This window comes from Bos taurus, chromosome 11 (genome assembly GCF_002263795.3).
Source record: "Bos taurus isolate L1 Dominette 01449 registration number 42190680 breed Hereford chromosome 11, ARS-UCD2.0, whole genome shotgun sequence".
Taxonomy (NCBI): domain Eukaryota; kingdom Metazoa; phylum Chordata; class Mammalia; order Artiodactyla; family Bovidae; genus Bos; species Bos taurus.
Window position 1 is genome coordinate 2846153 of NC_037338.1, and position 16647 is coordinate 2862799.

The window sequence follows — 16647 nt, forward strand, 5'->3', positions numbered from 1 at the left end:
CCTTGGGACACCTGGCTCCATGGCCTTTGGTCTTCTTTCTACACAACGAGAGATAGTTAACTTCTCGAAGTCTCCAAGTTCAACCAAACCGAGGGGTAAACCTCCACCCTACCATAAAGATCCTGGTTCTACATGTGGTGTGTGCTAAGTCACCTCACTTGTGTCCAACTGTACACCCCTGTGGACTGCAGCCCACCAGGCTCCTCTGCCCATGGGATTCTCAGGCAAGAATCCTGGAGTGGGCTGCCACGCCCTCCTCCAGGGGATCTTCTCTGCTTGGGGATCGAACCTGCGTCTCTTACACCTCCTGCACTGGCAGGTGGCTTCTTTACCACTAGTGCCACCTGGGAAGCCCTCTTGGTTCTATAGACTTTCCAAATCCCTAGGGGGAAAACAGAACCCCAGATTCCTTCATGGTAGCATCGGTGAAGAAGATAGCCCTGGGGAGAAGCCAGAAAGGGCAGGAGAATGCCATCAATAGGAACATCACACGTAGGGGAGTTTAACATGACCAAAGCATCAGTCATCTGGATAAAAGTGAGTAAGTCAGTCTGGCCAAATATGGTTTACACATGTCAGCTACAAGAAAACAGAAAGCCCCCAGGAAACCCTTGGTTCCAAGCTGTATGGCTGAGCTGGTTGCTCTGAGTCCAGTTACATGAAGTCTGTCTGCACAGGAGCCGAAAGGACAGCCTGACACACATGGAGGCTGCTTGCTGACCTGGTGCCCATGGACCAGAGGGAAGCACCTGGAGGCCAACTCCCAGAGCACACACGTGCACTGAGACACCCGCTCCCACCTGCAGACCCGCAGGGCCCCGGCCCATGCAGGTCCCCAGATCATCACTTTGACCACAGTGATCCTTCTCTGGGAGACCCTGCCTTCTCAAACCAGGCAAGCCCAGCCCCGCCCCGCCCCCCCCCCAAAAGCACCCAGGGGGCTGAGCAGCTTCTTTATCCAAAAGCACTTTAAATATCGTATGACATCACGTATATGTGGAATCTACAGAGAGATGATACAAATGAACTTACAAAACAGAATCAGACTCACAGACTTGGCGACCTTATGGTTGCCGGTGGGGAAGGACGGGGGAAGGGATACTTAGGGATGGACACGTACACACTGCTATATTTAAAACGGATAACCAACAAGGACCTACTGTGCAGCACAGGGCACTCTGCTCAGTGTTATGTGGCGGCCTGGATGCGAGGGGAGTTTGGGGGAGAACGGAAAGAACGGAAAGATGTGTGTGTATGCGTGAGCCACTCCGCTGTGCATCTGAAATGATCACAACACTGCTGATCATGCTAAGTCGCTCAGTAGTGTCCAGTTCTTTGTGACTCTATGGACAGTAGCCCGCCTGGCTCCTCTGTCCATGGGATTCTCCAGGCAAAAATACTGGAGTGGGTTGCCATTTTTTATTCTATGGGCTACCCGGCCTAGGGATCAAACTCATGTCTCCTGTGTCTCCTGCATTGGTAGGTGGGTTCTTTACCCAACTGAACCACCTGGGAAGCCCTAGGCAGGAATCTTACTAGCTGATAATTACAAACAATGGCTGTGATTGGTTTTCTCATAAGCTGGTGACACTTCTGAAGTCAAGGGCCTCCCACAGAAGAAGCCCAGGCCATCAACCCTTGTAGCCTTAATGAAACGAGGACATTAGAAGACAAGGAGGCCTGCCGGTAAAGGCTGGTCTGAGGGCAGAGGGCATGCAGAGGCAGGGCGCTCTCCAGTGGAGGGGTGGGAGGCCCAGAGCGGGTGGAAGAAGAGAGTTTAGACAGGGAGACTTGCAACTGCATTCATTCACTTCTTCACTCATTCCATCATCTAGTGCCAAACCCAGCAGGCGACGCTGGGACAGCAGCTGTGCCCACAGTCTAGCCGGGGAGACAGACAAGTCAAAGGACAACTGCAAAGCCAGGGAACCCGAGAGGAGAGAGAGTCATGCCATGGGCATCTGAGCACCCAGCCTCTCGGGAAGCAGCTTCCCAGGGGAAGCAGGAGCTGGGCCAAGGCCCCAGGCAGAGACAGGATGGGGGAGGTGGGATGGAGGCTGGCACAAGTGTTTATCCGCAGCTGGAGAAGGGCTGTGACCCGGCAGCCTTGGGCAGGAAATCTCCTAGACAGAAGGGAGTGGGAGCCCAGGGGATGGGGCCCAGCGCTGGGAAGGGCCTGTCCCCCTTTTCTCCAGGCTGGGTTGCCTTGGGCCAGCCTCACTCTGGCCTTAGTTTCCCCTCTGCACCCCAGGTAGAAAGAAGGCAGACACTTTGAGCTCTGCGGATAAAAGCTCAGTGAGCCCCGACCACCACTCCCTGTAAAACAGGGCGGATGACGCCACTGCTTCTTTTGGCTGGTGAGCAGCCTGATCACCTTTGAAGATGAAACACGCTGGGGCCTAATGAGGAGTCAGTCAGCTGAGTGGGGAGTGGGGCTGGGTGGCGGGAGTCTACTTACCTGCCCCACCTAGCCCCTCCCAGTCAGAACAGTCCCCGGCCCAGGGAAACAGGATGCTTCACATTGCTGTGCAGACCCCCGTGTCCCCCCACCAGCCCTGCCCCTCCTCTGGTGTAGGCTCCCCACCTCTTGGGCCAGGATCAATCCCATGGGCTCGCGCTGCAACACAGGCATGCAAGAGCTGCCTTGGCCTCCCTAGAGCAGCATACCCTACATGTGTGGGGCGCCTGGCCGAGACATGCCTGCCCCTTTCAATATGGCAGCCGACCAAGGGGACACTTCACAGCATCCTTCACATGCGTGAGTGTGTTAGATGCTCAGTAGTGTCGAACATTCTGCGACCCCATGGACTGTAGCCCACCAGGCTCTACTGTCCATGGGATTCTCCAGGCAAGAATACTGGAGTGGGTAGCTGTTCCCTTCTCCAGAGGATCTTCCTGACCCAGGGGTCGAACCCAGGTCTCTTGCATTGCAGGCAGATTATTTACCGTCTGAGCCACCAGGAATTACATGCATGAAAACAATCCTCAAGAATAAAAGGATACCCTGAGCCTGCTACTCCCCTCTGTTCCCAGGCTTTTGAAGGGACATCTCCTACCAAACGGGCTCTGGAATGCAATGAGCCAAATGGCACCCTCTGGCCAGGCAATGACACCACCTCTGCGAGGCAGATGAGGCCCAGGGGTGGCCCCAACGTGCCTTGGCCAGACCAGACACAAGCCTCCACTCTCCTTTCCCAACCTTCCCTTCTTCCTGTCACTTTTCCCGTCTCTAGCCCAGGCCTGGGGCCTGCCCACTTGTGTTCTGCTCAGACGTACCGTCCCCATGGGCTGACCCCACCTATGTTCTCGAGCCCCGCACCCCTCATCCCTGAACAACCAGACTCAGTCTCCATAACAGGCTCCAGATTCAGGGGAAAGGGACAAGAAAGAAGACAGGCTCTCCTGGGAGGCAGCAGCCTCATAAGTGTGCTCACGTCAGGCTCAGCTGAGAACCTTCTCTCCATGTTCCAGGAGAGGAACGTACACCTGGGGGTGATCACATCTTCTTAATAGTTCCTTTGTGTTCATTAAGTAATTAATTCCTTATCTGATTTTGAGAATGATGCCCAAAGGCTGGCCTCCTGATCGTTAACATCCAACCTCCAGGAGAGCTTTAGGAATTAACCACCTTCCGAAATTAGGAAGATGCCTATCTGCATCCTTCATCCCCCATTCCCCAGGGATGGAGGGATGGGGGTGCTCATTGAGGGAGCCCAGCTTGGGAATCCCAGCCTGAAGGCCCTACACAGTCACCCCGGCTTGACATTCACCCCAGAGGCCACAGGCCTGACCGTTCCAAGCCCCACGACCTGCAGGCTCTGGGGCTCCTTGTTGCTCCTGACTTACTCCAAGTATAATTTTCAGGCAAGCTGAGTGAGGTCTGGGAAGCCACTTCGGAAGAACTGGGAAAGCTTAGGACTCGGCCTTAGTGAGGACCACAGGCATAGGAACAGGGAGCTAGACTCGGCTCTGATCGCCAGAAACAGGCAGCTTCGTGCGTGAGAATGTTCCCTGTGTTGCTTGTCTACGGCACTCCTTCCCACCCCACTCCCCTCACCAGCAATTCAGTTCCTGTGTCCTCTCCAACAAAGCCACGCCAGGCTGCAAAGGACGCAGCAAACCCCACAAGCCTGCGTGCCTGTGCCCACAGCGCGCCACCTCTGTGAGGGGTGCCAGGGACATGCTCTGTGGAGGTGGGTGGGAGCAGCTGGTCGGGCGTGGTCCTGTGCGGCAGGGGTTTTGGGAATGGCAGCCTTAAGCTCCCGAGGCTGTGACGTGTGGACAGCCCTGCCATCCCTGGGGTGGCGCCCTGGTGGAGGCGGGCAGGGGCTGGGTGCTCACCTTGTGGTCGAGCTGGGCACTGGCTTTTGGCTGTTGCTCCTGGCCAGGCAGCACGGTCTCAGGGCCCAGGTACCGCCTCAGGGATGATGGCCTCATGAGGCTCAGGAGCTGGCAGAGCGAGGACAGCTGGGGAGGAGAAAGGGGGCGTCACTCACGAGTTCTTGGGGCGCTTCGGGAATGCGTGGCGGGGATACTCCGGCTGGCAGGAATATGGGCTCTGGAGCCAGACCGTTGGCTCCTCTCCCTTGGGAGTCCTGTGGCCTCTTGGAGCCTGTCCCCAGCTGTGGAGTGGAGACAAGCTCCCCCATTCTTCCTGGGGGAGGAGGCTCACGTGCTCATAGGTACTGGCCCAGGGCAAGCATCCTTGAGACCAGGGGACCCCAACCTCTGGGATCTAATGTCTGATGATCCGAGGTGGTGCTGATGTAATAATAATAGAAATAAAGTGCATAATAAATGTAATGCGTTCAAGTCATCCCCAATCCCCGCCCCTCCAATTCAACCAGTCCATGGAAAAACTTTCTTCCACAAATCTGGTTCCTGGTGCCAAAAAGGTTGGGGGCTGCTGCTTCAGACAAGTGAAGGAGGACGCGCAAGCGCTTTAATCCACAGCCCGGGACTGAGCAGACACTCGGTTTAGAAGAAACAAGACCAGAAAGAGGGTCTCCGCCGCCGGCGGACAAGACCTTCCCACTCTGAGCTGCTGCTGCTCAAGCCCACTGGTTACTATGGGGGTTGTCAACCCTATAGGAAATCAACTCAATATTCATCGGAAGGACTAGTGCTGAAGCATCAGTACTCTGGCCTCCTGATGCAAAGAGCTGGCTGACTGGAAAACACCCTGCTGCTGGGAAAGATCAAAAGCAAGAGAAGACGACGCAGGATGAGGTGGCTGGATGGCATCACCGACTTGATGGACATGAGTTTGAGTGAGCTCTGGGAGTTGGTGATGATCAGGGAGGCCTGGCGTGCTGCAGTCCACGGGGTCGCTAAGAGTCAGACGTGACTTAGAACCCGAACAACAACAACACAGGGCTTTCAATGCTCTTGAAAGAAAAGAGGCTGAGAACTGCCCCCAAGCCCATGTCTGAATGTGAATGATGACTGCACTCATCACATCCTCCCCAACCCCTCCAACCTTTTTCCTTCCAGAGAATTTAAAAGCAAATCTAAACCTCAGATCATTTTACCCACAAAGATCTTCTAACAGAAAAGGATAAGGACTTTTTTCCCCTTGTAAAGTAATCACATTATTTTCTTGCCCAACACAACTAACAAGCATTCCTTACACGACCCCACACCTGTGCTCAGGTTTCTCTGATCGTCTCAACAATGTCTGCACGCAGTTGTTTTGTTGGAATAGGATTCCCCAGGAGGTCCACACGGTGCCCTTTGGTTATTATGACACTGGGCCTGCTAGCCGCCCTGCCCTGCACCTAAACCGCCCACCCTCTGTGAACGTGGGCACACGCAGCTTCCTAAGTCAGGGGTCTGCAGCAGGCTACCCTGCCTGCCCAGCCCTTGCACCGGGTCTCGGCAGTCTCGACTGGGCCCCAGCAAGGACAACCAGCTGCCCCAGGGCTGACTGAAGGCTGGGGCTCCAGAAGGCAGGCAAGTCTTGGGCCCCTCTGAGGCTGCCTATAGCCCTGGGGAGGGAGGACCCAGAACGAAGGTGTGGGGCCAGGGAGGTTCACAAAGGCGCCATCTCTTCAGATGTAGCAGGTGTGGGCTGGCCCAAAGGGCGAGGGCTAAGCCCTGGGCCAGCTCCCGCCTGATCACAGCCCGGTCCGGCACACCTGGCTTCCTCCCCAGCTCAGCCGCAGACACCTGCTCAGCACCTCGGCCAGTCACGGGCTGAGGCAGCCCACAGGAGCAGCTGGGCTGGGTGAGGGCTAGGAGTCAGGCCCGGGGCCCTTGGCTGCTGGAAGGCGGCCAGGGCTTCTTGGCTGAGCGTCTGATCCCTGCAGAAAGGGAGAGCAGGCAGCAGGGAGACAGAGCGGGGAGGTTCTGGGCAAAGACAGGCACCATCTGGATTCTCACCAAAACCAGGGCTGTGCTGCCTTGCTCAGGCCTTCCAAGTCTGTGGATAGTTTCCACAACAGTCCTGCCTGCTCCAGGCTCACAGCTGTGCACGCACAGGGCGAGCTTAGCAGCCCACAGCCCCAGAAGCAGCCCTCCGGCGGGCAGCTCCACCCCGGCCAGGACCCTGGGCAAGGGTGGGGGCAGGCAGGGGCCCACAGGGCAGCGGGCTGGCTGCTCCCATGTTTTTCCTCTCCAGGAAAACAGCTTCACTCTGCTCAGCATGGCAAGCTGCTGCCTTCTGATTGCTTATTCTCTTTTGTTCCCAGCTCTGGCAGCCCCAGCCGTTCCCTCTCCAGCAGACACACCCTTCTCTGGGATGAGGACTTATTTGGGCCGCGTGGGTCCCCGGCAGGGCCAGGCTCTGACCAGCACGTATCCCCGCTCCACCCCTACTGCTGAGAGCTGTCTCTGCAAACAGTCAGCCCTTCAGGACAGACATCCCCCGGCAAGAAGCAAACTATCACCCAAAAAGGCAGGCCTCCGCTGGCCTCAGCGGTTCGTCTGGCCAGAGGCAGCAGACCGTTCCCAGCCAGGCAACTGTCCACACAGCGGTCACTCCTGTGCTCAGACCCCAGCATCTACTTCTGTTAGCTCAGTGGAGAAGGCCAGGACCTGAACATATTATTGACCAGAGACGTATTCATATGTCTGTTGATACCCGACCTTTATGAGCTGCAAAAGTTTCAATATTCACTTATCAGAAACTAAGGCCACAAGAACTAGTTTCTGCAAAAATCCTCTAGTCAGTAATGAAAGTGTCTGCAAGGCCCAAAGTGCCCCTACTGTTCCCCGGAGCCTGTGCCCTGCGTGGACCTTCTGACTCGACACTGCGTGGCTGCCCCGACCTTCTTCCAGCCTTCTGCCGCCTCCCCCTCCCGTCTATCCTGCGGGCCCACAGCACCTGCACTTGCTAATCCCCTTCCGGCATGACTTTTGTTTTCCAAGCAGTTAGCACCTTCTGACACTGGACAGGAGGCAGTGATCAAGATCATCCCCAAGAAAAGAAATGCAAAAAGGCAAAATGGGTTGTCTGAGGAGGCCTTACAAATAGCTGTGAAAAGAAGAGAAACAAAAGGCAAAGGAGAAAAGGAAAGATATACCCATTTGAATGCAGAGTTCCAAAGAACAGCAAGGAGAGATAAGAAAGCCTTCCTCAGTCATCAATGCAAACAAATACAGAGAAACAATCGAATGGGAAAGACTAGAGATCTCTTCAAGAAAATTAGAGATACTGAGGGAATATTTCATGCAAAGATGGGCACAATAAAGGACAGAAATGGTAAGGACCTAACAGAAGCAGAAGATATTAAGAAGAGGTGGCAAGAATACACAGAAGAACTATACAAAAAAGATCTTCATGACTCAGATAACCATGATGGTGTGATCACTCACCTAGAGCCTGGAGTGTGAAGTCAAGTGGGCCTTAGGAAGCATCACTACAAAGCTAGTGGAGGTGATGGAATTCCAGTTGAGCTCTTTCAAATCCTAAAAGATGATGCTTTGAAAGCGCTGCACTCAATATGCCAGCAAGTTTGGACAACTCAGCAGTGGCCACAGGACTGGAAAAGGTCAGTTTTCATTCCAATCCCAAAGAAAGGCAATGCCAAAGAATGCCCAAACTACCGCACAGTTGCACGCATCTCACATGCTAGCAATGTGATGCTCAAAATTATTCAAGCCAGGCTTCAGCGGTATGTGAACCATGAACTTCCAGATGTTCAAGCTAGATTTAGAAAAGGCAGAGGAATCAGAGATCAAATTGCCAACATCCATTGAATCACTGAAAAAATGAGAGAGTTCCAGAAAAACATCTATTTCTGCTTTATTGACTATGCCAAAGCCTTTGACTGTGTGGATCACAACAAAGTGTGGAAAATTCTGAAAGAGATGGGAATACCAGACTACCTGACCTGCCTCCTGAGAAACCTGTATGCAGGTCAAGAAGCAACAGTTAGAACTGGACATGGAACAACAGACTGGCTCCAAATAGGAAAAGGAGTACGTCAAGGCTTTATATTGTCACCCTGCTTATTTAACTTATATGCCGAGTACATCATGAGAAATGCTGGACTGGATGAAGCACAAGCTGGAATCAAGACTGCCGGGAGAAATATCAATAACGTCAGATATGCAGATGATACCACCCTTATGGCAGAAAGTGAAGAAGAACTAAAGAGCCTCTTGATGAAAGTGGAAGAGGAGAGTGAAAAAGGTGGCTTAAAACTCAACATTCAGAAAACTAACATCATGGCAAATAGATGGGGAAACAATGGAAACAGTGAGAGACTATTTTGGGGGGCTCCAAAATCACTGCAGATGGTGATTGCAGCCAAGAAATTAAAAGATGCTTGCTCCTTGGAAGACAAGTTATGACCAACATATTAGACAGCATATTAAAAAGCAGAGACATTACTTTGCCAACAAAGGTCCATCTAGTCAAAGCTATGGTTTTTCCAGTAGTCATGTACAGATGTGAGAGTTGGACTATAAAGAAAGCTGAGCACCGAAGAATTGATGCTTTTGAACTATGGTGTTGGAGAAGACTCTTGAGAGTCCCTTGGACAGCAAGGAGGTCCAACCAGTCTATCCCAAAGGAAATCAGTCCTGAATATTCATCGGAAGGACTGATGCTGAAGCTGAAACTCCAATACTTTGAACCACCTGATGCGAAAAACGTGTCTCATTTGAAAAGACCTTGAGCTGGGAAAGACTGAAGGCGGGAGCAGAAGGGGACAACAGAGGATGAGATGGTTGGATGTCATCACGGACTCAACTGACATGAGTTTGAGTAAGCTGTGGGAGTTGGTAATGGACAGGGAAGCCTCGCGTGCTGCAGTCCATGGGGTCGCAGAGTCGGACACGACTGAGGGGCTGAAGTGAACTAGCACCTTCTGATATGTGATGCCATTTACTTGTTTGCTATGTTTATTATTATCTGCTTGTCCGTCCCTACTAGGATGTCAGCTCCACGAGGGCAGGGGTGGTCCCTGCAGTGTTCCCAGAGCCTCGTATAGCAATGGCGCCTGGCACAGCTGTGCCCCCTTATCCAAAGTTTCACTCTCCATGGTTTCAGATACCCGTAGTCAACCAAGATCTGAAAATGTTAAATGGAAAATTTCAGAAATAAATAATTTGTGGGACTTCCCTAGGGGTCCAGTGGCTAAGATGGGGTTCTCAATACAAGGGGTGTGGGGTTTGATCCCAGGTCAGGGAACTAGATCCCATATGCCACGAGTAAGAGTCCACGTGCTGCAACTATGACCTGGCTCAGTCAGGCGCCCACAAGCAGCCTGCACCGTACCTCCCGTGGAGAGCAGGGGCTACTGTGTGTGCTTAATACGTGTTTGCTAAATGAGTGAACAGATGAACAGCAGGTCAGGTCTGCAGCTGGTCTTTCCACAATAGATGCAACTCTTTGTCCCCCTTGATTTCAGCCGTTTGAAGCCTATATTTTCCAAACTCCAGACTGGAAGGCACGGCTTGACAAAAGAGGCTTATGGTGTTGCAAGAGGTGGCCTGGGATAAGAAAGAAACTCCCGATTTCTCTCCAAACCTGTTCTGCCTATATCTTGCCTGTCTTAGTAAAGGGCTTCTCCATCCTGCCAGTTGCACAGGTTCTGGAGCCCTCCACGTCTCCTTTCTCTTACATTCTACTTCCCGCTGGCTGTACTTGGGAAATGCGCCAAGAACCTAACCTGCTCACCACCTCCGTCACCATCTCCCCAGGCCACATCGCCAACAGCTCTTACCAGGATTACTGCAACCGTCTTTTTCTACCCCACCCTAGGGGCGCTAGTGGTAAAGAACCCACCTGCCAATTCAAGAGACAAAAGAGATGCAGGTTCGATCCCTGGGTCCGGAAGATCCCCCGTAGGAGAGCATGGCAACTCACTCCAGTATTCTTGCCTGGAGAATTCCATGGACAGAGCCTGGTAGGCCACAGTCCATGTAGTGACATGGAGTTGGACATGACTGAAGTGACTCAGCATGCATGCACCCTACCCCTAACAGTCTAGTCTCAATGCAGCAGCCAGTGTAATTGTAAAAGATTTTTATGAATCAAGTTATGTCTCTCCTGTTATCAACACCTTCCTGCAGCTCTCCACTTTGGCACGGAAGTCCAGCTCTCTCCTGAGTCCCCACTTACCCCTCTGGCCTCAACGCCTCTTACTCCACTCTCAGCCCTCTGCTGCAGCCACACTGGCCTTGCCTTTTCTCTCATCTAAGAGGCCTTTGTCTGCTCCAGTGCCTTTACACATGCTGTTCCCTCTGCCTGGAATGTCTTCCCCCCAAGAAACCTGTGTGACTTCTTCAGGTCTGTGCTCAGATGTCCCCTTCTCTGTTCATTACTATAAAGCAGCGTCTTCTCCCAACACTCCCTTCTCCTCTTTATCAGGCTTTATTTTTCTCCACAGCACTTAGCACCATCTGGAATGCCAAAGATTTGCTTCTGTCCTGGTGCCTGTGTCTGTCTCCCGGAGAGTTCTAGGAGGGAGGGACTGAGCTCTGTTCAGGGCTGTGTCTTCCACACCCTGAGCTGTGTCTGGAGCACACTGGTGCCTGGAGTCCAAACCCTGCTGTTTCTGGGATATTCTCAGGATTCACAGGAGCAACAAGAAAGAAGCAGTTTGATCCTAAGACTCTCCTGGAAGATGCAAGCCTTGGGGCTGGTGTGTTCCAACCACCTACAGAAGTCCTGTCCCTCAGATTCAGTTCTCCAGCACCCGCTTCTGCTCCTGGGGCCTTAGGCTGCAGCCTCAGACAGAAACGCAACCCATCCAGGCCCTGGGGGCTCCTCCTGCCCAGCAATGCCCCGAAAGCCCCTGCCTGGGCACTCACCCCAGACCTTCTCCTCTGGTGAGCCCGTTCTCACCCCTTGAACTGCCCTTCACGGTGAGTCAATTGCTAAGGTTTATCAAGCAAGTAAGACAGAGATTCGATCCCTGGGCTGTGAAGATCCCTCGGAGGAGGAAATGGCAACCCACTCCAGTATTCTTGCCTGGGAAATCCCATGGACAGAGAAGCCTGGAGGGCTACAGTCCATGGAGGTCACAAGAGAGTCAGACATGATTTAGCGACTAAACAACAACAGCAAAAATCAAGCCTGTATATATGGATGAAGGAAGTGGGAGGGCTGGCCCTTGTCCTCCTGTCTGCCGTCTGGGACCAAAGTTCAAGGCACCAGCTGGGTGCATCGGCATGAAGCAGCAGGTATGGTTCAGGCTGTCCCCACAATGGGAGCCGAGGAGGAAGGGGCTGGACGAGCAGAGGCGGCACGCTGCAGGGGTCCAGGGCACAGACTCTGCAGTCAGGGCACCTGGGTTTTGCATCCTAGCTTCACGGTTCTTCCACCTCGTGACCCTGAGAAATTTCCTAGTTGTACCTGCCTCCGTTTCCCTATCTGTAAATGTGGATGGCATCACTGACTCAATGGACATGAATTTGAGCAAAGTCCAGTAGATGGTGAAAGACAGGGAAGCCTGGTGTGCCTCAGTCCATGGGGCTGCGAAGAGTGGGACGTGACTGAGCGACTGAACAACAGCAAAGCGGGGACAAGAGAACCAGACCTGACCACTGGGCCTGCTGCAAGAGGCAAGTCCTGTACAGGGCACCGGGGCTCAGCTGTGCTCCGTGGCACGTTAGAGCCAACACTCTGGTTGGCATGTGATGGGTGGAAAGGAAGAAGTGCCCTGGGCACAAAGCCGCGTGCAGAGGGCGGCCAGGCTGGCCTGTGAGGAAGGCGGGGGCAGCCCTGGCAGCCAGGGCTTCGAGGAGAAGTGGGGAAAGGGGGCATGTGGGCGGGACGTGGGTGGCTCTGGGCTTGAGGCGACCCTTTGAAGGCGTGTCTCCTAAGGAACCGTCTGACAGGCCCAACTGGAAAGGGGAGCGCTTGCAGCCCGGAGACCTGGGAGGAGGCCGTGCGGCTGCCCTGGGCTTGCAGGGAGGACAGACGGGGAAGCGCGCAGGAGGGATGGCTGAGGCAGACCCCAGCCGGTCCGTCCTCCCCTTCCGTCTGGCGTGGGTCTGCACGCGCTGCACTGCCTGCCTGCTGATGGTCTCAGCTCCTCTGCACAAGCACTGACTCATCCTTCAGGACCTGGTTCAGGACGTCTCTGGAAGCCACTTGGCTGCCTGGGCCAGAATTAGTCATTGTGTCCTCAGCCTGGCTCGCTCACAGCCTCTCCTTTGAGGTTGTCTCCGGGTGCGGAGCCTGTACATGAGAGGTGCACCACTGGGGTTTCATGAATGCATGGTGGGCATGCGGGCAGGTGGGTGACTGGTGTGGCAGGACAGTCCTGGAGCTGGGACCCACCGGGCAGGGCTGGGCCTGGCCGGACAGGCTGGGAGCACCCAGGCCAGCTCTCCCTGGGGGAGGCCTGCCTCCCACCCCCGCCAGCCCTGCTCACCTGCCTCCCCTGCGGGTCCCCCCCAGGCCCAGACCCCCAGCGCTCCCCCTACACCACTCTCCTCACCCTCTCCGGCCTTCATCACGCTCCCCACACTCTCCGCTGCACAAGCTCCAGCCAAAAAACAAATCAAAACAAAACCCCAAGCCTTGACCTGGCCCTGACGCTCTAGCCAGCCTGTGTTTTCCTGGTTGCTGCCAAGTGCCGCCAGAAGGTGGCTACTCCCACCCCCCACCTGCGGCCGGTCCTGCCTTTTCCGATCTCGACACTCTGGCCTCGCACCTGCTCTCGCTTCTCTGCAGAGTTCACAGGTTGCCCTGCAGTGCCTGTCTGTTAGGCTGCCTCCGTCGCCCGGGGCCTCCTGGGACCACTGGTCTCGCTCCCACCGCATCTCTGCCTGCCCTGCACCTGTCTGGTCCCTCCGTCCTCTTTCTCGCAGAGGCTCTGTCATCAGGCCCAGTGTGCAGGCCACCCCTCAACTCCTCACTGTCCTTCCCAAGCTCTCTGCCTGGGGAACCATCCTTGAACACCCTGGAGCTCAGCCCTGGGTTCCCTCAGCCCACGAGTGTGTGCTGAGGTCCTGTGTGTGCCAGGTACTGTGCTAGGAGCTGATAAGCAAGAGTGAGCATAGACCATTTGGTCCTTGCACTCAGGGAGCTGCTCTTGGGTGTGTGTGTGTGTCTCTCTGTGTGTAACATAGACCCTGAATAAATTAAAAAATTATTCAGGAGGTGAGCATCATGTGCTGTGTGTGCTTAATCGCTCAGTCATGTCTGATTCTCTGCGACCCCATGAACTGTAGCCCACCAGGCTCCTCTATCCATGGGATTCTCCAGGCAAGAATACTGGAGTGGGTTGCCATTCCCTTCTCCAGGGGATCTTCCTGACCCAGGGATCAAACCCAGGTCTCCTGCAGGTGAATCCTTTACCAGCTGAGCTACCAGGGAAGCCCAGTGAGCACCATGAGTACTTTCAAATAGGGTGCTGATGCCAGGGCACTTTGGGTTGGGTGGTCAGGAAAGGCTTCCTGGAGGAGGTGACACTTCAACTGGAACTGAAGTGACCAGAAACTCCTGCCAAGCTTGCCCTGCGCCTTTTGCAGGGGAAAAGCGTGAAAGGCAGAGGGGGCAGCCGGGGCAAAGCCAGGGCCCACTTGGATGAGCCCACCCAACCAGTCACCTTTCTGAGCTCCTGCACTGGGACTGTGGTCTCTCAGGCCACCCCACCCCAGGAGGGTCCAGAACATTCTCGGCACTCTGGCCAAGGGGTGATGCTGCCGTGCCGTGTGCACCTCCAGTGACTAGAGACTCAGCCTTTCCCTGGGACTGCCTCGCCTGGCTCACGCGGCGGAGCTAGATGGCTCAGCTGTCCCCGGCAAGTCTTATGGGTTCCAGGGAGACTACTGGGGTTGGAGGCAGGTAAGAGCATTCTCACCTTCCCCCCAGGCCCCCCAGGCCTCCCCCCACCCCACATCCTGGGCGGTTCTGACCCACGCTGCCTCCAGGGCCCCTTAACTACTGCTCTCTGAGCTGCAAAGAGATTGCAATCAGAGCTTCCTGGAGAGAAGAGGGAAAAGGAAAGAAGACCCTTCCTCCCCGCCGCGCCCAGCACGCTGACATGGGAGAGCAAGGAAAGAAGGCCCTTCCTCCCCGCTGCGCCCAGCGCGCTGACATGGGAGAGCAGGCAGTGCTCACAGCCATATTCGTTTTCACCTTCGTCGTTCTTCCACCTATAAACGTCACAGACGCTGGGGCTGGGGAGGAGGGAACGGGAGTCGGAGGCCAGCAGGCGCAGAGTTTCTGTTTGGGAGATGGACAGTGGTCCTTCAGAATGGTTAGAGCTCTGCACTTAAAACTGCTAAGATGGGGACTTCCCTGGTGCTAAGCGGCTAAGACTCCAAGCTCCCAAGGCAGAGGGCCCGGGTTCAATCCCTGGTCAGGGAACCAGACCCTGCATGCTGCAATTAAAGATCCTGCATGCAGTTGCTGGGGGGAAGGGACAGTTAGGGAGTTTGGGATGAATTTGTACACAGTGCTATATTTAAAATGGATAACCAGTAAGGACCCACTGTGTAGCACAGGGAGCTCTGCTTAATGTTATGTGGTGACCTGGATGGGGGGCGGCTTTGGGGGAGAATGGGAACATCTATATGTGCGGCTGAGCCCCTTTCTGTTCACCTGAAACTACCACAACATTGTTAAGCGGCTACACCCCAATACAGGACAAAAGGTTTAAAGTTTGGAGGAAAAAAAGATCCAACATCCCCAACTAAGGCCCAGTGCAGCCAAATGAGTAAATATTCCTTGGGGGCCCTGATAGTTAAAGACTCTGCCTGTGGTGCAGGAGGCCTGGGTTCCATCCCTGCGTCAGGAAGATCTTCTGAAGAAGAGAATGGCAACTCACTCCAGTATTCTTGCCTGGAAAGTTCCATGGACGGAGGAGTCTGGCAGGGCTGCAGCCCATGGGACACAAAGAGCTGGACACGACTGAGTAACTAACGAACACACGAAAATTGTTAAGGTAGTAAAAAAAAAAAAAAAAGTCAAAATAGTAAATTTTATGTTATGTATATTTTACCACAGCTTTAAAAAAAGCAATACCGGCTTCCAGCTCATTGCTTTATCCTCAGTGGCTGGCACAGAGTAGGCGTGCAGAAAGTGACTGTTAGATGCAAGGATGTGAGCAGAAAAGGCAAACCCACCTTGAACTTCCCTGGCCTGAGGCTCCCAACCTTCAGGAAAAGTGGCAGGAGGGGCTGGCCGGCTTCCCCCAGCCCCCAGAGGATGCTGAGGCAAACACTTACCTGGGCCTTCTCCTGCCAGAGAGAGAGCCTCTCTTGCTGGTTCAGCAGCCGTGCCATGACCAGGAGGCTGAGCTGGCCTCGAAGCTGCCTGCGGGAGAAGGGGAGACAGGGACTGAGGGCATGCACTCTGCTGGGCTTGTGGGGGTTAAGGTCGGGGGGTGGGCAGGGAAGTGTAGGACACACACCGAGAGGGAGCAGAGCCCCTCTGTCTGGGGAATTTTAGCTTTCTCCTTTGGTTTCCAGCATTTATGATTTATTTTAGAAGTCATAAAAAACATGCCAGATGGGAAAGTTTAAAAATAAGCAAAAACAAAATAATTAATGAAAAAAAAGGTGGTGATTTCAGAGGCTAGCATAGTAGTGTTTTTCTTCTTAGTTTTTTCTTTTTCTCTATAAGTCTGTGCTACACAGAGATACCGTTCAACCACTTCTGTACAGACCATCGTCCTTTTTTTCCTTTGCAGTGTTAAGATCTTTCAGCCTGTGGAAGGTGGTAGAAAGTGGGTGATCGGGGCTGGTGAGGCCACATTTTGTTGTTTTTTTTCCACCCAGTATCCAGTGATTTTTCTTTGGAGAGTCCCCTCACTCCCACCCCCAGCCCAGATTCGGGTTCCCAGGCGAGCATGTGAGCCGGGCCTGGCCCATCAGCCCCTGTGTTCAAGCCACTGCGAAGGGGCCTCCAGGTCTCGACTGGGACCAGTGGAGTGAGTGCTCTTCCAGCAGGGCCACTAATCTGTTGGGAGGGGCTTCTATAGTCCCTGGTGCCCACCCTGCCTCTCTGGGGGGCTGGGGCAGGGGTCGAGGAGGCTGGAGGATGAAGCAAGTAGAGATAGAGCCCTCCCTGCCTGAAGCCTCCAACCCCCAGACCTATGCAGTCAGCGGATAAAGTCCCCTTTGCTTCTTCAGCAAGTCTGAGCTGTGCTCCTAAGACTAGCGCCAGTCCTGACTGATTCCCTCAGGGTGGAGTGGGTACCGGCTCTTCTACAGTAAAGCCTTATAATGGGGATTTCAGAT

General features: G+C 54.2%; 1 protein-coding gene across 6 annotated transcripts in view; it reads right to left on the minus strand.

The window, feature by feature from the left end:
• The window catches only part of FAM178B (family with sequence similarity 178 member B), a 107540-nt gene that overhangs the window by 15245 nt on the left and 75648 nt on the right, over positions 1-16647 (minus strand). For 4 of the 6 annotated variants that reach the window (XM_024999286.2, XM_024999285.2, XM_024999283.2 and 1 more), the window contains exons 13-14: positions 15634-15721; positions 4342-4467 (exon numbers count right to left, since the gene is read on the minus strand). In XM_024999286.2, the coding sequence (XP_024855054.1) occupies positions 4342-4467; positions 15634-15721 (214 nt within the window). Of the gene's footprint in view, positions 1-4341; positions 4468-6381; positions 7678-12896; positions 12921-15633; positions 15722-16647 lie in introns of those variants that run through there. The other 2 variants (XM_059891634.1, XM_059891633.1) reach the window with 2 other exon arrangements.